Consider the following 23818-nt stretch of genomic DNA (forward strand, 5'->3'; position numbering starts at 1 on the left):
CAAGCCATGTACAATGATTAATATCAATAAAAAACAATAGTAGTTTGTAGCAGGGCGGTTGAGGTAATGTCTCCTGTTTCGTGGGAATTTGGGGCGTTTTAGAAACTAATGGTAGTTGACATTAGAGATAAAGAATAAAGTTACTTAGATATTGAATAGATGGATTCCCGTGTTTTTAAGAGTATAAAATCAGACTATTTAACTAAAATATGTAGTTCACAGCTTTGTCCAGATGGGGCTGCTGAGTTCACGCTTCAACGTGCCTCAGTGTCACTTCCTTTATTCAGCTGAGCTGGCAGAAAGTTACTAAGCTCGTTTTATTTCACCCCACAGAAAAACACCAGCAGCGTAATCAAACTAGCGTCGGGAATCAGCTTAATGTTTGTGTTCAGACACTGATCGGAAGAGAGAAAGTAACGTTACAACAATCAATGTGCCCAGTTAACGCTAAGTCGGTTCGACATGGACGAGCTGGACACCGCAGCGATCCTTCCCGACGTTGCGTCAACTGACGAGGAAACCAACGACTCGTGTGGCCACAAAGAGGCAGATGTTCCGTTACCGACAACCCGCTCCGTACGACCGCCGTGGAGATGCTCGCGGCCGGTTTCTGTGGAGCCAGTGCTGTTCCTCTCCATGTTTTCTCTGTCCCTGCAGACGCCTCTAGCCACACAGTATCTGTGGGACCGCATCAGCGAGGACCTGGGCTACAACGGCTCCAAGAGGTCGGAGTGCAGCAACGGTTCCGTACCTCCAGACCCGCTTCAAATGGTTACTCATCAAAATTGAAATACTCTGTCTCTGCCATTTAAGTGCCTTGCTCTAAGGCACCTTCATACTTGTAGCTGTCTGCTGTTAACTCTCATTTATCCGAACTACTGAACCTCAAAGCTACCTAAACAGGCAAGCCATGAAATCTCCTCTGATAACCACAGCTGGTGTCAGGTGCGCTAATTAGATACAGGCCAGGTTTGGATCATGAGCAATCATGACGCATCATAATGATGTTATGTGAAATATGTGCTATACAAGATGTCACTTTGCTATAGTATAAGCCACTAAACATGCAACACAAAAACATACAATGCACAGACAAAAAATACATAAATCATTAGTGCACAATAGAAGTAAGGCCACAATAAAAGACATAAATGCAGCTACATTTAGAGGCTTTTTTATTTTCAAAGCAAAATGTGACCATTAAGTGTAAAGATTCAAAGAGGCAGACTCGTCAGTGCCTAAAATGCAGGTGCATACATTTAACACAAAATAAATAAACTGCTATTCTTTTTTGATCACTTACAAAAAGAGGAACAGCAGTCACAAGTTGAAACTAAGCAACAGCGAAACGATGAACATGCACAATTTGAACAGACTTTTTAAATAACAACTAGTAGTAGAGGTTTGATAGTTCAGCATTTTCAGAATTCTCTGACAGTTTGTTTTGCACATCCAAGGTTATTATGGGTAGGATAGGAGACAAAACATAAACAACTTGAAGATCTCAAACTCCTGTTGGCTGATAAATGTGGTCGACCGGGTTACAATAATTTTTTGGTTTCTTTACAGGAGGTGGAAACCATGACAGCCCACTGGAACCTGTACATCAGTGTTGGGGGCTTTTCTTTAAGCCTGTTGGTGGTGCCTCTCCTGGGCTCGTGGAGTGACCTCGCAGGTCGCAGACCTGTCCTTATCATCCCCAACCTCGGCCTGGCCCTCCAAGCGCTGGTTTACCTCGTGGTGATGTACCTGAAGCTGCCTGTGGTCTACTTTCTAGTGGGCAGGCTGCTCTGCGGCCTTTCAGGGGATTTCATCGCCATCCTGGCGGGCTGCTTTGCATATGTGGCTGACATCAGCGACAGAAGGTCCCGCACCTTCAGGGTGGCCATCTTGGAGGCTTGTCTGGGCCTTTCAGGGATGCTAGCAAGCATCATCGGAGGGCAGTGGCGGCGGGCACAAGGGTAAGGAATGTGTGCTTTTGAATGTCAGTTCCATTTAGCCAGTGCACTTTGCTCAAAATCAAAATCTTTGCTATCTGAATTGATAATCATGACCATTATGTTGTTATGCCTCTATTTAGGTACATCAATCCATTCTGGCTGGTCGTGGCCACTAACTTGGCTTCAGCTCTGTACGCTTACCTGTTTGTCAGTGAGTCCGTCCTGCCAGACCCAAGTGCCAAGCTCTTCACCTCTCGCCACCATAAAGCGGTCTGGCACCTCTTCTCAACAGGAGGCAGTACCAGTGAGGCGGGTGGAAGATTTCACAGATGTAAGCTGTGGCTTTACATGCTGTGTTTCTTCGTAGTGATGACTGTACACATGGGCAGCAGGGAGCTGTATGTGTTGTATGTGCTGAGCTCACCGCTGTGCTGGGGGTCGGCCCTCATTGGCTATGGATCAGCAGCTCTGAACCTGGCCTACCTCAGCAGTCTGCTGGGGCTGAAGATCATGCAGTGCTGCCTGGAGGACTCCTGGGTGGCTGTCGTGGGTCTGGCCTCCAATATCATCGGGCTAGTGGTCTTCTCTGTAGCTGACACCACCCAGCTCATGTTCATAGGTGAGAAAATCCAGAGTGAGTTAGTGACATCCAGATGGATAGATAGACAAAAGGTTTTCTATCCATAAGCAAAAGTAAACGGCAAATGAGATGACTTCAAGGTCTTATTAAGCCCAGAAATCAGTCCTTATCTCAGCATATTTAAGCATTTTCAGCCTTTATAAGTAATGATGACATATAACAAAAATATCCATGAAAATGATATTACACTGAAATGTAATATGCCCTTTTTGCTTTCATTATCCTTTTTCAGCCACAAGTGAAAATAATCTCACATTATCAGCTATCATGAGTCCAGCTCAGCAAGTGAAAGACTGAAACCAGTCAATAACATTTTCAGATCTCAGAGATTGTAAAGTAGTTAATTTCATGACAGAATAAGAACATGCAACAAGAATACATGTATACAAATGCAGAAACATAATTTAAACTGTTAGCAGTGGTCACTAATGTGGTGTCACTGTGTCACAATGTACAGTATATCTATTTAGCTGCTACTAAGTTGAGATTTGTCACCAGGTTATGGTCTGTCTTTCCTCTCCATGGCTGTGATTCCTGTGCTCCGGTCAAAGCTGTCTAAGTTGGTGGACCCGTCAGAACAAGGTCAGTCACTGAACATTTACAAAATACTAAACTCTTGTTTTAAACATATTGTTTTTAACACAACAAACTGCACTGAGTATTATATTGCTACAGTGCAGTGTAAGTCCCTTTTTCATGAGGGACTGCTTGTGTCGTGCAGGTCGTATACATTTTTGTGTGTTTGAACTTTCTCCCAGGTGTCCTGTTTGCCTGTGTTGCCTGTGTGCAGAGCTTATGTTTTCTGGTGGGCAGTGGCCTCTTCAACTCCCTCTACCCGGCCACACTGCACTTCATGAAGGGCTTCCCTTTCCTTCTTGCTGCCATTATCCTCTTCATCCCTGCTGGAATAACTGGGTGAGTGTTGCTCTTGCCTCATTGGAATAATGTAACTTTTAGTCATTTTATTATTAGTGAATTCTAATTACCAAAGCAAGACAATCCTCACCTTTTTGAAGATGAGCAGAATAAATGATGAACCGTTTTTAATGTTTGTCTTTAAAGGACCCTGCGATGTTTAGACCAGAGGAGAGACCACAGAGACTCCACAGCATCCTGACCTGAAGAGAGGAACCTGTCAGAGAGTTAAAGTTCATCCTGGTGTCAGTCTGAGACGTGAGCAGCTCTGACGCAGAGACATCCGTCTGTGGTGAGGGGAGAGACTTTTGATGTTAACACAGCTTGACTTTTGTTAACTAGCTCAGGGATGGAATTATTCCTAGTCACACCAACGTGATCAAGAACAGAGGATGAAGAATCAAGCTTTCTGACTGACATGACTGTGAAACCTCCTCTGTCTTAATGATTAGAGAGTGGAGACTGGGGATTTGTCAAAATCTTTGCAGGGCCTAAAAACAAAACACAGTCTTTCATAATGACATTTATACAAATTAAGTAATGAACAAGGTTCGATTTATGTTTTCATTACGTGATTTGATACATTTCAATACAGCATAATAGTGCCAAAGAGTGTGCCTTACATTTCCATTTTGAATGTATTAGTTGCTGTAGCTCAAATAACACACTACAGGTTAAGAAACTCCTCAGTTGTTCCAAAACATATAAAGCATGGGCGCAACATAGTGAGTTCACAGAGGGTCAAAAAGGGAGGTGACAGATATAACCTAGTTTTGATTTGAGAAATGCTTTAGGTCTACAAATTGAGATCACATAGATTAAGTGAAGGTTAAGTTTATTTTACTTAATGATGAGTCAATTGTTTGACAAGATCAATCCATTTTCATTGGTAGAATGTACTTGTATTTTCTTTTACAGCACTACAAGGCAAATATTTCATTTTTTACTTATCACTTCTTAGATAAGTTACTACTTAAATTCTGATGTTGTTTTCATATATATATAGGGTTCAGATAAGACAAGGCTTACTCGATCCCCAGGGGGAAATTCACAAGCTACCCAACACATAAAGTTGTTCAAAAGAGCCACCTTTGCTGGCGGCAGCATAAAAGTGACCAATTATTATAATCCAATAATGTAATTTTTTATTTTTGGTATTTAAAATGTATTTGTATTTTTACTAAAACAAAATTTTAAATGCATGATTTTTATTTTTACATATGGTACTGCTAATTTGAGATACGTCTGTTCACAGAGGTATCCTAAATCTATTAGTGGATGTTCTCTCAAGAACCCTCAAACAGTGAAGTTAGTACCTGAGATTCATGTTATGTCATAGCATGTCCAAACCAACTATCAGTAATCCAAAGAGAGAGAAACTGTAGCGGCAGCCGGGGAATAATGAGTTACACCTTGACCCTCCTCCCTCCACCACAGACAACACGGGATAGTCCCAGAGCTCAGGCCCACTGCCAACATGCACCACATGGGTCAGGTCCTAGATGCACAGTGAGGGAACATGAGCTGCCAAATCAGCTTTAAGATGCACAAAGGGAACTTTAGAGGTTAAATGAAGTATTAACTCAGCTACTGTGAATTGATCGTGCCGATTATTTTTTCTCAGCCATTCTTCAGACGAATTGTGTGACAAAACTGACTCATAAAACTGTCTATTATTTGTTGTAATCAGTTGTGCAATATTTATTGGATTTATTGGAATAGAACTGGATCATTTTGGATAGTTTGTGATAAAGATGATGGTTCAATTTGTTTCATTTTACATGTCACGCGTGATTAAGTGAAGTTCAGATAAAGGATTTCACTGTTCATTTATTTTACAGCACCTTTTATTTTTCCACCATGTTTCAAATAAAATGATCAATTTATGTTTGTTTTACACTGAGAGCATTAAAAAAAACATGACGAAATAAAAATCCTGTCTTACTTTTTTGAAAAAAAGCTAATTTGATAAATGCAATGAGGTGAACTTAAAATGCAAACAATATTAAGGCAAGATCAGATAAAAGCCCTGCAAAACAGCAGTTTCATTCAGGCTACAGGAGTATCATTTTACAGAACAATATGTGTCCAACACATCTTGATGACTATATGACCGTATGAATTGCAAAGGTTACAAATAATTACTTATCAGACTTAACACTGGCAAATGAAACCTTCAGTCAACAGTATGAAATGATAGTTTTATGTATTACAGTATGTTGTAACAGCAGTCTACAAGACACTCTATAACACAGATGGAATCATTTTCAAGGAGTCAACAGTTTTTGACTACTGTAGTTCATGTATGTCAATTCAACATTGATAACACAGTTGGAAGGAAACGTTTAATACTACATGCGCATTTTCGTTGCCTGTACACTCCTTGAATCCCTATTTGGTTAAATTGTGGGTGCAGTTTTACAGCTTGTAGCTCGTTTATGTCTGTATGTCATGCCTTTAGCTTAGATAATGCCCACCGTGGATAGTCTTTTCTATCACAACCAAAACATAAAAACATTTATGTCAGCAAAGTCAGAGACCTGCTTTGGTCTTATGAATTTACAGTATACGAGTTAAACAAAAGATGGTTGCATATAACGTTTGTGATGAGTGGATGCTTCAGAAATTGCTATTAGTGATTTTGCTGGGGTGCCAATGACGGCTGATCTATCACAGTTATTTTCCTGAGAGACAGAAGGCGTATATTCTGTTCCTGATTACACATTAACAGCAGTATGAGGGTACTAGGATTATAGGCTTACAGTGTATTATGTACAATCAGAAAATCCCTTTTTGATTTATATTCATTGTTTGCAATATATTAGGTCTATTTATATTAGGTCTTTGTGTGAGCATGTAAGCTTAACATCAAATTGACTTCACATGCATTTGGGCAGAGCAGGGAAAGCTGCTGGCCTGTTCACCGTGGGCCATGTGGCGTTTGGCTTCGTTTAAATTTTACATAGATATCAAACTGTTTATGTCAGTTTATTTCTTTTTCTGCTCTTTGGCATTGCCGTCGGTTTGGTCTTGGCGTTCTTTCAGGAAGCGTAGGATCTTCTCGATCGTGGCCTCCTGATATTCATGGGACCATCTGTGTCAAGAAAAGGGCAACAGGCATTTGATGATGTGCTTTATAAGCAAATCAGTTCTCTAATGGTTATTTTAAAGATCTGCTAAACATGAATCGCAAACAGTAAAAAGTTAACCCTTGTATTCGCAAATTATTCATCAAAGAAATAAAAGACTAACTAAATAAGCTGTTAAACCTGTTGATTCATTTAAATGTACTGTATGTACACCACACAGCCATGTGGTGAGTGCTGTACCAATAACATGTTATTTCTCAGTAAAGCTCTGGTATATTTGTGTATATTGTTACTCACTTGATACCGTTGAAGTTCAGAATTGCTCTCATGTCCTCCGGCAGCGACATGGGATCGGGCCACATAAATTTATCTGTGACAGGAACTATGTTCTTCTTACCAGCCAAGGCTGTGACTATCTCCTGCAAGATCAATGAGGACTCCTTAGAGTCTAAAATGTCCAGACATGTAAAACATCATCTTACCCCCTTGTTTGAACTACAATATGTATGTAACATGTCATTTCAACTGATAGCTCAGTGAGGGAATATGAATGGAATATAATTAATATAATTCCACAAGTATCTGTTGTATCAATAAAAATGTAGAACATCTTGATAGGGGTTAAGTTTTAAGCAAAATAAATAGATACAATGTGACCTAACATTTCAACATGGAGTCCCTCACATGCAGAGAATGGAAAACTTCCGACCTTATGTACCCAATCCTTCATGGCAGTGTCACCCATGCACTTGTCGAGCGAGTTGGCGGACAGGACCAGGATGAAGTTACGTGCCCGTTGTACGCTCTGGATCAGTTTGTCCTCGAATTTACCGGACTCCAGCTTCTCCACATCTATGAAGACACTGTATCCTCGAACCTGCAGGTGCACCTTCAGAAGACTTGGGACGGAAAAGGAAAAGAGAAAGATGTAGTTTCAGTACACATGCATTCTGACCTTGTCCATTTAACTCTTTATGATTTTTTTCCACTAGTCCTGTTTCAGTACTGACCTGGCCAGCTGGGAGCCGGTGGTCCGACGATAGCTGATGAACACGTCGGGCCCTGCAGGCAGGGCATCTGTGTGGCACGGTTTTAAGGGCCTGCGGTTGGCAGAGAGTATCCTGGATCTGTGGACGCCGTTGTCTATGTGGCAGTCGTGTTGGAGCTGCAGATCGGTCAGGCTCTGGACAATGTTGCGATCCACGCCTGACTGGACCAGGCCATAGGTGTACTGACGGAAACGAGGGTCCACCATAACTAACCAGTCAGCCATATTGTTTGGGTCACATGTGGAGTAGTTGGCATACGTCTTCAACACACGCAAGTCTCTCAAAAACCTGCAGGATTAGACAGAACAGAGTTATTTGTTAGACTGGTGTTATGCGTTGCTCATGTGTTGAAAGGTTTGAACCACTTGCCTCTTGCGAGTGAGGCTTGCAGTCATGCCAAGATCAGCGCTCAGTTCCTGGTCTGTGATGTTCAGCAGCAGGTCTCCATCCACCTGGAGCTCCTATACAGCAAGATGATTAGAAATGTCAGCCACACTCTCTTCACACTTGCTATCTCAGATGTTCCTCGTTTAGCAGTTACTGTGACCTTCTGTAAGGGGAGATTGTAATATCTTACTAAACGTCAAGATGACGTTTGCTTGTGCGGAAGGGGAGAAGAACGAGTTCAAGACATGCTACGTAGCTTTATGCAAATGATTCTGTGTCAGTGCACTTGTGTGTTATCTGAAGCATAAATATCAGAGACTCAGAGACAGACCTCTGAGCAGCCTTGATGCATGACTTGTATGTGTTTCAACTCTGTCTCCTTCTTGCAAGAATAAATACCCTGTGATAATGACTTTTACATCGGCCTCGAGTGAAATTCTCTAATACCTGTATATTAGCTGTATCTGTTGAGTAATAAACTGTTAAACATACCTGGAAACGATCACAGTAGGCACTGAAGCCAACCTGCTGCAGCCAGGTCTGCACTTCACAGCTTTTCCAGTTGGGCACACATGGCAGGATATGTTTCGGCACTTCCTCCCCCATCATGCTCAGTGCCCGCTTGGCGAGGGCGCAGGCTGTACCATTACTGGAGTACATGACGATTCTTTTGAGGCTCTGCACCGCTCCGATCTCTTGAAATATCTGGAAAGGAGCACAATTTAAAACTCTGTCACAACAAAGCTACCAGACAGTATCACCTGAACTTTTGAGCTTTATAGAAAGTGGACAGTGATTGTACCTTTGTGTTGCGCTGACGAGACTTGATGCTGGTCTCAACGCAAAGGTAAAAGGCTGCAATGCACTTTCCCTCCACTCTCGTGCCATCCAGTAATGGCAAAAGATGCTGCAGATCAGCTGCTGTCTTACCCTGCATGCAGTCTGCACTGTCCAACAAACTGCGCGCAAAGTCATCCGGATCCAAAGAAGCAATGAATGGCTCCACCAGCTCCAAGGTTCCAGATTTCACCACCTCTTTCTCAATTTCTCGGTTTGCAGCTAGCACTGTCACAGCTAGACATGCGTAGAAGCGAATGAGTTCATCCTCTTTGGAAAAAGCCAGCGGGAAAAGCCACTCGGCTGCCTGTTTCTCGATCATCAATCGCTGGCAGCGGTGGCCTCCGTACATGGCACAGTTTGCTAGTGCCACAGCACAGTGGCGCAGCACAGTGGGATCCGTACCTCGGCACCAGAAGAGGAGGGCATCCAGGGCACCGTTGGAGATGAGGTGGACGGACGTCTCCTCGCTGTGTTTGAACATGTGCTCCAGGATCCCTGAGACGCTGCGAGCCAGCTGCGCATCTTCCTGATGTCGAGTCAGGTTGAGGACGACCCCCAGACCCATTCGTGCTATGTAATCTCTGTCAACAGAAGTTTGTCAAGATGATTACAAAACTTGACTCGTGAAATCAGATGGATAAACTGACTGCAAGTGTCAGTGAACAGCAAACAGATACTCCTGAACAAATGAGGCACAAACATATGAATGCTGGTAACACCAAGTTATCAATCAAATGGGGCTGAAATGATTAGACAATTAATTGGATGTTCAACAAATCATTTATGACTTGAATTGATTTATACTTCAAGTCACTCATCAGCAAAAATACTAAACAATCTTTGGTACCAGCTTCTCAAATGTGAATATGCTTTTCTCTGTTTTATATCACTTTAAATTTAATATAGTTTAGCCTTGGACTGCTGGTCAAACCAAAACAGTACCTGTGATTTATATGACTCTGATTTTATAGTGTTCAAACAAGTTATAGACTGATGAATAGAGTGATCAGAAAATTATGCCCTAAAACAACATAGATATAAAAGGAGTGGACCCAAAAATAATACTGCCTTTAAAGCCAATAAAAACAGCCTTTCTATATCCTAAGCTATAAGCTTAAGTTATTACTGTATGTTGATTAATTGTTTTTGTGATTTTGCCTTGGCTAGGCAAGTTTATTTTTGTATAGCACATTTCAACAACATGGCTAGATCATAACAAGCACACAATCTTAACTGAAACAACAAATTCAAATCATCAAAAAGGTTTGTTTAGACCTGCTGTTTTAGACTGCATCATACTGTTAAAAGTGTTCACGTTATTTGGTCCTACCTGTTCTCTGAGATCAGTATCTGCTCCAACAGTTTTGCAGACTCATAGGTGATCTCCACAGCAGGTGTCTGTTGAAGCTGTAGCAGCAGCTCCAGGCCTCCATCCAGCCGGATCCTGTTGCAGATCTCCTCGGCCACTTGACGGCCCGCAGCGGGCAAAACCCAGGCCTCTTCCACCAGCTGGAAGAGCTCTGCGATGGCCTTGCGGGTCTCATCCGAATCAGAGGTTTCTTGAGATGACTTCAGCCGCCTGATGGCGGAGCGCAGGGCGGGGATGGAGGTGGCCAGAACCGCCTGGACGTCGGCATTGATGCCTGGAGAGACCGCTTTGGGGTCGGAGCCGGAGCCGGAGCCAGAGCCAGATCCGCTCCTCCCTCTCTGCAGCCGGCTGACATATTCCGGGACCGTGAGTCGTTCCGAGCTGAACATGATGGAGAAACGTTGGTAGAGCCTCCACAGGAAGAGCGTCAGAGACAAGAGCATCTACCGGCAGAAACGCGTCACTCCCCGTTAATGCTGAAATGTGTTTGTTTACAAAGGCCTCTGAAAATTCTCCTCTGTGATCTCCAGTCTGCTACCTAGAGACGCCTTAATCAAGGCCTCAGTTGTGAATCAAAAGTGACAGCTTTCACCAAATTGCATCACCCCTCTCTCTCTTGATGTCATCCGTGGCAGTAAGCCCATAAAGACTCATAAGCAGATCTTGAGCAGGTCACAGTATGTCTGCGCATAGTCAACCGCTGCTGCTTTGTCTCTTCTGTCCCACCGACCAATATATGACTTCATGCATTCACAGTCTGTTTGCAGAACTGTCCTTAAAGAGGCCAAACTTTAGCACACGGGACCTGGAACTGAGAATAGAGCAGATCCTACTGGTTTTCCGGAGAAGAAACAGACTATTGTTGTCTGTAACAAAGGAGACCTGCTTTGTTTTTTTGTACAATTTTTCCTCCCACCTTATCTGACGCACTCTAGCGGCTCGTCTCCCTGCAGGCATACAAAATGCGATACATCTCTCCAATAGCAACCTCCAAATCTATCGCATCCTTCGGTCAGCATCCGCAGGCTGTCTGTGTCTTCACGGGTCCGGATACTGCCGGTGATGAACAGGGAAATAACACCCCTCCTCCTCCTCCTCCTCTTCCTCCTCCTCCTCCTCCTCCACCACCCTGCATCACAGCCGGTCGGAGCGTGCTCTGTAAGCCCAGGGATGTCTGTAAACACTGCAGGCCCTCTGCTGGACGAAGAGGAGAACAACTTCTGAGCCACACTATAATTGTTTCTGGTAGCTCTATACTGTACATTATCCTTTGTAATTGTTTTATTAAGAGGAATTAAATAAATGTCATTAAGACACAGGAGAGAACATGCTCATAAGATACAGATACAGTGTTTTATGACTCCAAATACAATTTTAAAAATACAATTTGTCAGCATCAGGACATCTAGGCAAACATCACACATTTTGTAAATGTGAAATGTAGAAGATCCTATACACATGAAGATAAAGGTGTGTGTTATTACTTTGTCACGCAGTTTTAAAAATCGTAACCGTGTTAAACTGTTTTATGGGACGACACAGGAGGCCAGTACTTTGCTCCTCTCTGTCTTCACTGAGGCATCACAATGGCACCAGGTGACAAGATACATTCAGGTCTAGTCTGGTCCTGACAGCGATTAGGCCTAATAGATAAGACAGCATACGGTTGGTGCATTTGGGCTGCAACTAATGATTATTTTATTGTTGATTGTTTTCTCGATTAAGCGTTTGGTTCTTGGTCTATAAAAAAGAAACAAAAAAATATTCATATTTAAGAAGCTTGAATCAGAGAATTGTAGTAGTCGACGACTAATCGCTACAGTTCATGTTGCATTACTCAAACTGCTGAGAGAAAAATCACTGCTCTCTGATAAATGACCCAAATCAACCCGGTCAGAGGTCAACAGGCTTAAACTTTTGTTTCCTTTCGACCTCTTTCTCCCTGTATGTCTCTGTTCATTTGCTCGAGTAGAGAGAGTTTTGCAAATAAGGTTAAAGTAAACAAGGAAGCGGGGTGACTGACACATGTTTCCAATGATTGCGAGCACACGGCCCGTCATTACGTTTTCATTCTGTCCTCTCACACAGCAGAGGCAACATGAGGCTGTGTGCCGTCCTGCTGCTCGCTCTGCTCGCTCAAACCTTTGCTGTAGAGGGTAAGTACAACATTAAAAAATCACTTTTAAAGTTCAGAAAAGTATTTGTAGTGAGCAAATGGGAGTGTTGCTGGTTGTTGTTCACCCTTCAGTATTATCAGTTTTCAGTAAGACTTGATAATGGGTCTACTCTGTGTGTCAAATGTACTGTGTCCTGCTTACTACAAGAAGCAATTAACATTTAACAAAAAAAATATTCATTTCATTTTTCATTTGTTTAACCAATCAGAGGTATCAGCTTTGGGTGCCCTATCTACACAAGTAGACAATGGTTTCCGTCAGGACTGCTACGAACAATTATATTAATAATAACTTAATCTTATTATTTTAACAATTAATCAATTAATTGTTAAGTTTATAAAATGCTAGCAAATAATGAAAAATACCCATCACAAAGTGATGTCTTCAAATGGTTTGTTGTGTCTCACCAGCAATCCAGAAATCTACATTTATTCAAATTTAAAACTATCAAATTGTGAAAAGTAGCAATTATCACATTTATTGCCTTTTTTTATTAATGACTTACAAAATGAAGCCAGTATCAAAATAGTATAATCTGTTAATCAATTAAGTATTTGTTTCAGCACTAATTACAATTATGAATACAGACGGGGTACAATAAGCAGGCATTACTATACAAAGACAGTTACAATGATAGAAAGAATTGTTATTAATGATAAAGAACCACATATCCCATGAGCCTTTGCCATGGGCATACTGTCAAAGCATACATTTAACTTTATTGTTCAAAGGAGTAAATTCATGTGGTCAGAGGTGCAAAGAATACACAAATAAAACAACAGAGCCAATGAAGTTCTCTTTCTCTCTTGTCATTTCATCTTCAGAGTCCTGTATGGGACGTTGTGAGAATGGCTTTAACTCTCAGAAGAAGTGCCAGTGTGACTCGATGTGCAAGTATTACAAGAGCTGCTGCTCTGACTTTGAGGTCACCTGCGGCATGACGAGTAAGAAACCTCTCTGCTCATAATAACGTTTCCAGAGAGTCAAAATGGTGCAGTGAAAGATGGTCGCTGATATCACTTTTCTCCCTCAGCTCGCGGAGACACATTTGTGTTTGCAGAGGACGATGACGGTGAGCTGTTTGAAGGTACCCCTCCATCGCCTAGACGTTCAGCACACGGCCAGTCCTTCACTGTTATCAATCATCAGCTGAAGCCAACACAGCAGCCCATCTCAGACTTTGGTCGCACACCACAGCAACATCCAGAAACAGAACTGGAAATGAACAAACCCCCTCGACTGATAGAAACCATACTTCAGAAAACCCCTGTTACACAGAAAACACCCATTTCACAGACAGTCGAACCTCCACAGATGGTCCCCAGCACAACTACACCTTCTGCGACTGATGCAGCAGCTGAGACGACCACTGTTCCCATCACAACAGCCGCCACCACTGAAGCCCCCGACCCAGACGCTGTGGTCTGCAGTGGGAGGCCTTTTGACTCCTTCATGCAACAAAAAAATGGCTCCATATTTGCCTTCAGAGGTGAGTGATCCCCTCATATTCAAATGTAGTAATCTGACATTTGATCAAAGAGCCAAATGTAAGGTATATGATCTTTGTGTCATGGTGGAACATGCCTATGATCTTCTGTATTGTTTTTTTTAGGGGAGTACTTTTTTGAACTGTACCAGAAGTCAGTGCTTCCTGGTTATCCAAAGCTCATAAAGGATGTGTGGGGCATCAGCGGGCCAATTGATGCTGCCTTCACCCGCGTCAACTGTCACGGGAAGACTTATATCTTCAAGGTGGGAACACAGGAATTTGTTTTGTTTTGATAAATCATGTATGTCACACCTCTGTAATAACAATTTAATGTTCAAACAAACCTTCAATAGGGAAACAAGTACTGGAGGTTTGATGACGGCGTGCTGGATGATGACTATCCTCGAGATATCAGCGTTGGCTTTGACAAAATTCCTGATCATGTGGATGCAGCGTTTGCACTTCCTGCTCCTGGTCACAATGGAAAAGAGAAGGTCTATTTTTTCAAAGGTACAACCAGACATTACACATAATATCCAGACATTTGTACAGAATATTTTGGTGAACATGTGATAATGTGTAAAATACTTATCCTATACCTAACATAAAGTTACTTATTGTTGTTTTCTACAGGGGATCAGTATCACATGTACGAGTTTTTGCACCAGCCGTCCCATGAGGAGTGTATCACCATGTCGGAGAGGTCTCCGTCCATGCTGTTCAGGCGCCACACTGACCTATACTACAACAACTATGAACGTGTTCTCAGCGAGCTCTTCTCTGGCTGTGAGTTGTGGCATCATAGATTATTTGTACCTGTTTGAAGGCAGGTGGCAGGTGTTGTACAGCTTAATGTTTTTCTAACATTCTTCAGTGCCTCAGCATCACGACAAACACCACTTCATTGACAAGGACTGGAAGGGCCTCAAGTCTCCAGTGGATACAGTCATGGCCGGCAGAATGTACGTCCCTCCCTCGAGGTCCACAGGACGCCGCAACGACGACCGTCCTGACCAGCAGAGGGGTCAACAGCAGGGCCAGCAGTGGAACCAGCAGTACCAGCAGTACGGACAGCAGTGGGACCAGCAGTACGGACAGCAGTGGGGTCGAAGGAGGCAAAGCCGCTCACCGTTCTGGGGGTCCACGGCTGAGTTGGGGATGAACATGGGCCAGGACTTTGCAGAAAGGGGGATGGAAATGGGTCTGAGGTTGGCAGAGAGGAGGATGGAGATAGAAGAGAGGCTCGGACGAGACTGGGACAGACGGTGGGATCAAGACCGGGACCAGGACAGACGGAGAGATGGTTACCGTCAGAACAACAGAGGCAACTATGACTCCAGAGACGGCAGGTCGTTCTGGGAGTCCATCGAGGGAAGTCTGCCCATACAGAGCGTCTACTTCTTTAGAGGAGGTAACACAGCAGTGTCATTTAGGTTGATAATAGTCATACAAAATAATTTAACAAAATAAATGCTCCCATAATATGAATTGCTTTATTTAAGTTCAAGGGTGAGGTGGTCACGGGTACCCATTTAAACCCAGGAACAGGACTGATGAAAGAAGACCTTTGTGAAATGAGTAACAGATGTCGAGAGCAGCTGGGAGGGCAGACAGGAACTAATTTTAACTAATTTTATCAAACTTTCCCCAGCTGTGTCTAGCCACAGAAGGCTTATTATACCTAGTTTCACATGCTGTGTAATAGTCCACATGACAAAGAAACAGATGCCTAAAATCACTGCAGTTCTTGTGTAGTTACGTTTGTCACCTTTAAGTGATATCGTGTACTGTTATCAGGTTTATGATTCACCAAAGAATCATAAACCACAGTGTTTTAAAGCATGCTGACACTGATGACAGGTCTAATGTGAAGTTGTTTTACTGACTGAGAGTGAGATTTTCTTCACACAACCTGACCATGAGCTGCTCCACAGATATGAAATGAATGTTGTTTGTTGTTTTTGTGTTTTCCAGATAAATACTACAGAGTGGACCTCAGGACCAAGAGAGTTGACTTGGCCACGCCTCCATATCCCAGATCCATCGCCAAGTACTGGCTCGGCTGTCCAGACACCACTGAGGCAGAAAAGTAGTTTGATTATATACATCTTAGGTATTTTTATATGATCATTTGGACTAAGTTGGTGCGTGACAGATCATTAATTTTACCCGAAACAGACAGTGCTGGCTGTTGAAAATCTGACACACTTGCTCAGTGTAACCCGTAAACAACTGCACATCACAGCAAATATTCATCAATCAAAGTCCACACACAGCTGCTCTCCACACAGTAGTTGGCCTCAACATGGCCAAAGTTCAACTGGTTGATAAAGCTCATCTCGTCTCAACATCAGCTGACCTACTAAATTAAACACAACTATACTGACAATAAGCTCAATTGAGTAAGCCTAGAATAGATTGCAAATACAATTTTAAGGCTAGATTTATATATATATATATATATATATATATATATATATATATATATATATATATGTGTGTCAAAATGTTTATTTTCTCCTTATTAATCATAAGCATATATACAGTGAAAAACAAAATATAGCACATGGCTTATAAGACTTCATCCATCAAAGGGTCATAAACATTTGGCACATGGTTGTATAGATATATATGATAAAAACGAAAACAATCCCTATAATGCAATAGGGAGGTTTTACTCAACAGCAGCATCATGTGACTGTCAGAGAGCAGTGACAGACGGGACTTTGACTGTAGGTTGTAGATCTAAAAACATTCTTACAATTCCAGTTTAAGTAGCAGAGAACAAAATATAATACTACTATAATGCATACAGATGTTTAAACGATGTACTGTGTTACTGAGTGAGTCACTTTTGATTGCATGTTCACAACCTGTTACAGTCTGTCTTACATGTATTTGCATCCATGATAAATAACAACAACAGTCATCAAGAAGAATACAGTTCATGATCTTTTAAGACTACTCTGATATGTTTGCCGTTGTTTGCTCTTGCCTTACTCGTACAACACGGATGTTTTATTGTCTGTTTATCCGTCATCTGAGTCAAGAAGCTCGCCCAGATATTACAGTACTTGTATGTATACAGTTAATACAACATGGAGGAATTAAAAACACTTATCACACAACTGTCCCTAATAGTCGTGTTCATATCAAATTTAAGACACTGAATGGAACCAGTGGCATTGTTAGGAAAAGTTACCAAAATACCACATCTGATATTCTGTTGCTTTTGTTTCATTTATATTTCAATCTAAAATATAAATGTCATGTGTTTAATTTATATCCTGTAGAATTTGGGCAAAAGTTGAATGTTTTTTTTAATCACAAATGCTGCATAAATGTCAATATGCAGCTGTACCTGTACATCGTGTAACAGATAATAATTCAAGAGTTTCCTTTGTGCCTGTAACTTTAAAACTGCAGAGTAATAAATATGCAGTTTTGTTTGACTCAGACCTGCTGGCGTGTTCTTTCTCAGAGGTTATGAGAGTTTAATGATGACATTTTCATAGCAGGGTTCATCATTCACACCGACCACTGCACCTTCATTGGCGATGACCTCAGTGAGACTCACAGCGTCTCCTGCTGGTCCCACAGTCAGGTAGGTGCCCTCGGTTTTTCCTGTACTAGGGCCACAACTCTCAGCCCTCAGATCTGACCCTGAGACGGATGAAACCACCTCTGGCACGCTCGTCAACAAGGACGACAGAGGCCTTTTTGGAGTGCCGCTCTCTGATGATGGAGTGTCATTAGCACCAGCTGTGTCAGCGGAGTTGAGAGCAGCATGCTTTCTCCTGATTGGCTTACATATGCCCACCTCCCCTCCAGGTGGGACCCCCTCCTCCCACACGCTTGCTCGAGCTCCGAGCTTCCTCCTTGGTGGTTTGGTGATCCCTTCAGCTCCTTTGGGCTTGGGCCTGCCAGACTCCTGCTCCCTTTGTCTCTGGAGGCTTCCGAGTCGCCGCAGCATGGCTTGAACTGGGCCTTCAGAGCTTGTCTCTGTCTTTGACGTGGGCTTACCTGCCCTACCCACCGTCACATACACCGTGGTGACCTTATTTAAGACCCCCACCTGAGCATCAGATGACGGCGGCTGGCTACATTTATGAGCAACTGTGTTGGACATAGTTCGCCTTCGTCCCGATGCCCCAGGGACATGCAGGGTAGCTCGGGAAGGGGTTCTGCCTACATCCTGGTCCCCTGCCTCACAGCTGGAATCCTGATTGTCTGTCGCCTGCACATCGACTTCATCTTCCCCCTCCTCGCTCTCAGCTCCATCTTCCTCCCCAGTTCTAGCTGCACTCCCCTGACTTTGGAGGGCAGACAGCATCAGAACCCCCCAAGGTGACTTGGGTTTGTTGCGTTGGTGTCCAGGGAGAGCTCCGGGGTCCTGAGCCGAGCCACGCCTCTCCTTGGGGCTGAAGCGGGTGCCCTCAGCAAAAGAGACAGAAGGCCGCTTGGACTTGGCAATGCTGGAGGTGCGAGGGATGTTGAAAGGCGAGGTGATGTCCTCACAGCTAAAGCCGGATGGGTCTAAGAACATGTTACACTTCGAGCTCATCTCGTGGAACTCGCCGCACGCCACTGCCATGATGTCTGCCAAAGAGACAGAGAATGAAAAATCCAGAGACATTAGAAGAGATGGACGGGAAAGTTTGAAGTGGCAGTTCTGCTCACCTCAAAAAGAGGGCAGTGCAAGTCTGGTTCATCCCTAATCCTACCTTCTCTTGGAGGGACACAGTAGAGCGCTTCTTCCTCCTCCTCATCACTGTCGAAGGACGACCCCTCAGTCACCCAGCCAGAGGAAGGAGGCTCAATGAAGCTGTGGTTGAACGTCAGCTCTGGGTCATGGTGAGACACTGTGTGTTTGTGTGTGTGTGTGACATGAAAAATAGATTAAATATAAAAAATAATGTTCAAGGCTTATTCTCTATTAAAACATTTTCTTATTTTGCACTAATTGTGAGTATTTAGGTGAACGTAAATGGCTTTCCATGTTGTGAAATATCAAGTTTTAGCTCCATTGTCTTTCATTAATACTGAAGAAATGTCTCCTTCAAATATTTTAGCAATCTGAACAAAGATGGATGATACAATTCAAGATAAATGTATCTAATTAATTTATTTCCCAGGAAGCTATTTAAACATGATGGTCAATTAAAGAATGTTACCCTGAAAAAGAGGGTAGCTACTGTGTTTAACAGTTGAGTAGAGTTTAGCGCCCTACACTTCAGCAGGTTACCTAAATATTACTTCATAATTCATGCAGTCATTCCTCCAGAAAGTAAAAGTTTAACAACACTCAAATATGTTTTAGTAAGTGTACATAAAGCTGAAAAAACCAAGCTCTTCGTGAAGGAAGGTGAATCTTAAAATGATCTATCTTGTCCAATGTTGTCCTTGCATATATGTGCAGCTTTTGTCATTGAAGAGTTTGTACACAATCGATGAATTACAAAGTATCATTATATTATGCAGCATTCTATTAGAAATAGTGTGCTGCAGGACTGACCAGTGACACGAGGGAGGCCAGAGGACCAATCAGAAATACAGGGCAGGGCAGCACCGATGTTAGCCAGGACACTGTAAACGTGATATTTCATCCGAACTGACAAGCCTCCATCGGCCACAGTCGCCCTGGAAGACAGAAGGTTCATATTGTTCGAATTTCACACTTTTGCACAGTGCCTCAGTTGAATTTGTGCTGATTGTAAAGTTGAATGTCAGTAAATCAAATCCTTGGTACTGAATGTCTTTAGACCATTCAAAATAACATGATAATATCATAATTGCCATGTTATGGAAGAATTATTAAGTTCATACTTCCAGATTCTGTGTGTTGTTACATACAAGTCTCTGTTATTTTTTGTAAAATAAAAAAGCTTACTGCTATAAAACTTGGTAATGTTTGGCATTCTACAAAAATGCTTATACAGTTTGGTTAGTGGGCCTAATACTGATAGATGGAAATGTGAGAGACAGACCTGTCTTTCCCATCAACAGGACCTCCTCCACAACACAAACAGCAGCAGAGCACAGCAAGGAGCAACAGGAGCAAAGGAACGAGGACACCTACTAGTACAGCAGCTCTGGCACCTGATAAAGGCACACACACACACACACACACACACACACACACACACACACACACACACACACACACACACACACACACACACACACATCAAGAACCAAGAAACACTAGTCCACACACCAGCATACACAGATACTATTGGATGGATGGATGGATGGATGGATGGACGGATGGATGGACGGACGGACGTACTGTTGGGACAGACTCCAGTGACTGGGTCGCAGCTGTCCCCCTCACTACAGTCACAGGTGGAGGAACAGTTGAGGCCAAACTGCAGGGCGGGGCAGCTGCTGTTACAGCTGGGAAAAAAACAGTCATGCAATAACATCACCACAGCAAACAAAATATCCTGTGTATGAACACTGAATCTATTTTAGTGCACAGTGAAAATATACTGTAATGACAACTGTAATAAACACTGTGAAAAAATTAAAGGGACCACAATGTTTTGCATGTTTGAACCTACTACACAAATGTATCATATATGCTTACAACCTTAAGAATAAAGGCCTTTTTACAATCTGCTGACACTGCACTTCACACTCACCTCTCTCCCTGAAAGCCTGGCTGACAGACACATCTTCCTGTCACGTGATGGCAGTCACCATGAAAACAAGGGCCACACAGAGAGCTGCAGGCGTCTCCAAACGTCCTGTTAGAGCAGGCCTCCTCACATCTGGCGACAGGGAGCCATGACCAAGTACACAAATAATAAGTTCACAATGATTTATAATCTTAAACTTTAATACCACAACATGTCTAAAAAATTAACTGATTTACCCTGTTTTGTGGATATTGCTCTACACATATAAGCACTTATGGACATTGCAGGCAAAAACAAAAAAAAATTACTTGTCTTTCCATCTTCATCACACACTCATCTTTACAGTCCATATAAAGTACACACTGTAACACCGGCTACTTTAGAAACGTGAAGAAGCAAGCAAAGACAAGATCAAGGAGCACTTTCACGCAGACTTAACTTTAACCATCACTAAAGACTACAAATATCATACCATTGGTTTTGCATGTATTAGCACATTAACTATGAACTGCATTAATATAATATTAATATTTTAAGCTTGACAACACGATCAAAAGTGGTCATGTATGCCTAAAACACGCATGCACACCTGGATCCAGTCCATCCTGGGTCACACCTCCAACATTTCCCAGTTTTGGGGTCACAGGGCTCGTTATTCCTGCAGCGTGGACACTTCTCCTGGCAGCCGTCACCATAAGAACCAGACGGGCACGGGCGGTCGCATCGTGTGCCGTTCCAGCCGGATTCGCAGGCATCACAGGAGCCATCAGTGTCAGAGCAGAGCCGGTTGTCTTTACAGAAACCACAGCTGAGGACAGGAGACAAAAAACAGAGATTGTCACCAGTAACACACAGGTATTTAAACAAACAAATGTATCCACTGACACCCACCTCATTTTACAACCACTGCCGTACTTCCCAGCTTCACAGGGCTGGTTGCATACGGCCCCCTGGTACCCCGGGTGGCACAGGCACTGCCCGTTGGCCGGGTCACAGCTGCTCTGTGTGAGGTCACATTTACATCGCTGGTCACAACTGGGTCCCCACCAGCCTGTCTCGCACTCACACATACCGGTACGCTGGTTACATTGTGACAGGTAGCAGTTGCAAGTGACGGGACATTTGAGCCCCCAGTGGCCCCTGTGGCACTGACACCGGCCCGTTAGCTGGTCACAGCCAGGGCCCGCAGCGCCCCCGCTGACGCACTGACACGGCTTGGAGCAGGTTGACGTCCACCAGCCCTCGTTGCAGGTGCAGTTTCCGTGGACTGGGTGGCAGTGGCCGTGCCGGGTGCACTTGCAGGCGTACTGGCACAGTGGACCCCAGCGATTGGAGTTGCAGGTGCATTCACCAGTGACGGGGTGACAGCGGCCGTGTGGGTAACACTGACACACCTGGCGACAGTCTGGAGCCCAGAACTCAGTAGGACAGCCTGGTAACAAACACAGAGAGTACATATTAAAACTAAAATGCTAATGCTGTACAAAACAATCAATTTATAGTGGTAGAATGTAACTTAGTACATCAAGCACTGTACTTCAGTACAATTCTGAGGTACTTGGGTTTAAAGTGTTTTTCCATTTCAATTTTGAAAGAAATATTGTACTTTTTACTCCACTACATTTGACAGCTATAATAACTGGTTACTTTTCAGATTATGATTTTTCACATAAACATATGATGAAGATTAAACCAGAGGCTCCTAACCTTTTTGTCTTCTGACCCCTCACAAAAAAAGCAGTGTCTAGTTGGGGCACAATATCATGATTAAGATGTTTATGAATTGTTAAAGGTTCAACTAAATCAACATTTCCCCTCCAAACTTCCCAATTGGCTTATCTTAAATTACAGAGTTAGACCAAAAGGGGTATGATTAGCTTTTTTTACATCAAAAAAGCAAAGTAAAAAAATTACAAACAATCTAGCAACGAGCTGCATAAAAAATATATTGGTTATATAGGCAATATTCTGCAGAGCAAGTACTTTTACTTTGTTTTAAATACATAAGCTGATAAGACTTCTATACTTTTACTTAAGTAGGGTTTTAAATTCTTAAATTCTGCTTGTAAAGGAGTTTTAATACATAGTGCATATTGTATGTTGTATTGGTAATTTTAATTAAGTTAAATATCTGAATAGTTCTTCTAACACAGGTTATTAAAACATTCAGTTCAGGAGAAACATTTACTGGTTTATGATGTCATTTCACAAAAAAATGTATTAGTATCAACTTAAGTAACCCTTAATGGTCATTTGTATACAATAAAACTGAAATATTTAGTGCATTGTAAATCAAACTGACAAAACAGACATCTCCTAAATATCTCCTGTTGTTTAATGTAACTCACGTGTTTTACAGTGAGCTCCATAGAAACCAGGTGGACAGCGACACACTCCAGGATACACACAGATCTCATCCTTCAGGCAGGCCTGCTCACCCTCACACACAGCTACAAACACACACACACACACACACACACACACACACACACACACACACACACACACACACACACACACACACACACACCAGTGAATGAAACAACAGGAAAAGCAAAACAAATATGGAGGCAGTGAAAGCATAATTCCTGCTTCTGTCCATTAGAGTAATTAAACTCACGTGTGGTGCATTCTTTTCCCTCTTGACGCCATCCAGTGCAACAGACCAAGGTTGAAGGGTTCCTAAATACACAGAAAATAATCAAATTAGCCTGACAAATCTCAAAATAGCTGAAAAAATAGGAGGAGGAGATAAAAAAAAAGTATTATCTGTATTCAGACTGAGGAGCTGTCCAGCACAGTCCTAAACTCCATAGAGCTCTTTGAGAAAAAGCTTGACTAAAAGGAACTACAGTTTGTCACCAGAAGAGAATTAACATTTTGATTTTTTTCAGGAGTGTTAAATTCTAAACAATGAAACGGTGTGAGTGAAGGTAAAGTTGTACCTGATATTGTGGCAGACGTTCCTCCCAGTAGGATCCAGTGTTTGTGAGGAGAACAGCGAGCAGCAGAGCAAAGCACTCAGAGCTCTGAGGAGAAACTTCATCTCCACAAAAAGTCAGAAACCAAAACCCAGCGACCAAATATCTTTCTGTCTCAGTCTTTGTGTCCAGTCTGTTCCTGACTTCGTTCTCTCCTCTCAACTTGTTCTCCTTCCAGTCAGAGGGAGCACAATGAGAGGGAGTATCTGTCCTTCTGTCTACCATCCACCCTTCCCTCCTTCTTTCTCTCCAGTGTCGTCTTGTGGCTCCACTGCAGCCAGAGAGGTTGAAGCCCCGGGTT

General features: G+C 42.7%; 4 protein-coding genes across 5 annotated transcripts; 2 read left to right on the forward strand and 2 right to left on the reverse strand.

Moving 5' to 3' along the window:
* The first annotated feature begins 297 nt into the window (after window positions 1–297).
* On the forward strand, window positions 298–5429 carry slc46a1 (solute carrier family 46 member 1). 2 transcript variants are annotated; one of them, XM_068710244.1, is made up of 6 exons: window positions 298–771; window positions 1570–1961; window positions 2081–2559; window positions 3079–3162; window positions 3339–3495; window positions 3643–5429. In XM_068710244.1, exons 1-6 carry the CDS (start codon window positions 463–465, stop codon window positions 3695–3697), a joined length of 1476 nt encoding a protein of 491 aa, XP_068566345.1. In that variant the 5' UTR covers window positions 298–462; the 3' UTR covers window positions 3698–5429. The 2 variants fall into 2 exon arrangements, with proteins under 2 accessions (XP_068566345.1, XP_068566354.1); XM_068710253.1 differs by lacking the exon at window positions 3643–5429 and having other exon boundaries at window positions 3132–3162; window positions 3339–3382.
* Window positions 5408–11282, reverse strand: sarm1 (sterile alpha and TIR motif containing 1). Its single transcript, XM_068710232.1, has 8 exons — window positions 10191–11282; window positions 8823–9441; window positions 8513–8725; window positions 8003–8094; window positions 7595–7921; window positions 7294–7483; window positions 6882–7003; window positions 5408–6589 (listed from the first exon to the last, which is right to left on the reverse strand). The coding sequence occupies exons 1-8, from the start codon at window positions 10670–10672 to the stop codon at window positions 6484–6486; spliced, it is 2151 nt and encodes a 716-aa protein (XP_068566333.1). The 5' UTR covers window positions 10673–11282; the 3' UTR covers window positions 5408–6483.
* Window positions 11283–12303: 1021 nt separating this feature from the next.
* On the forward strand, window positions 12304–17353 carry vtna (vitronectin a). The gene is made up of 8 exons (XM_068710265.1): window positions 12304–12385; window positions 13231–13350; window positions 13440–13895; window positions 14019–14158; window positions 14249–14405; window positions 14529–14681; window positions 14770–15306; window positions 15870–17353. Exons 1-8 carry the CDS (start codon window positions 12328–12330, stop codon window positions 15986–15988), a joined length of 1740 nt encoding a protein of 579 aa, XP_068566366.1. The 5' UTR covers window positions 12304–12327; the 3' UTR covers window positions 15989–17353.
* scarf1 (scavenger receptor class F, member 1) lies at window positions 17340–23769 on the reverse strand. Its single transcript, XM_068710219.1, has 11 exons — window positions 23482–23769; window positions 23157–23218; window positions 22885–22986; window positions 21428–21968; window positions 21126–21344; window positions 20540–20668; window positions 20185–20291; window positions 19883–19994; window positions 19411–19535; window positions 18620–18757; window positions 17340–18494 (listed from the first exon to the last, which is right to left on the reverse strand). Exons 1-11 carry the CDS (start codon window positions 23580–23582, stop codon window positions 17380–17382), a joined length of 2751 nt encoding a protein of 916 aa, XP_068566320.1. The 5' UTR covers window positions 23583–23769; the 3' UTR covers window positions 17340–17379.
* Between the last annotated feature and the right edge of the window lie 49 nt (window positions 23770–23818).

The sequence above is a fragment of the Cebidichthys violaceus genome, unplaced genomic scaffold (assembly GCF_023349555.1).
Source record: "Cebidichthys violaceus isolate CVI_PGR_0920_01 unplaced genomic scaffold, fCebVio1.0.p SCAF_1, whole genome shotgun sequence".
Lineage (NCBI taxonomy): Eukaryota > Metazoa > Chordata > Actinopteri > Perciformes > Stichaeidae > Cebidichthys > Cebidichthys violaceus.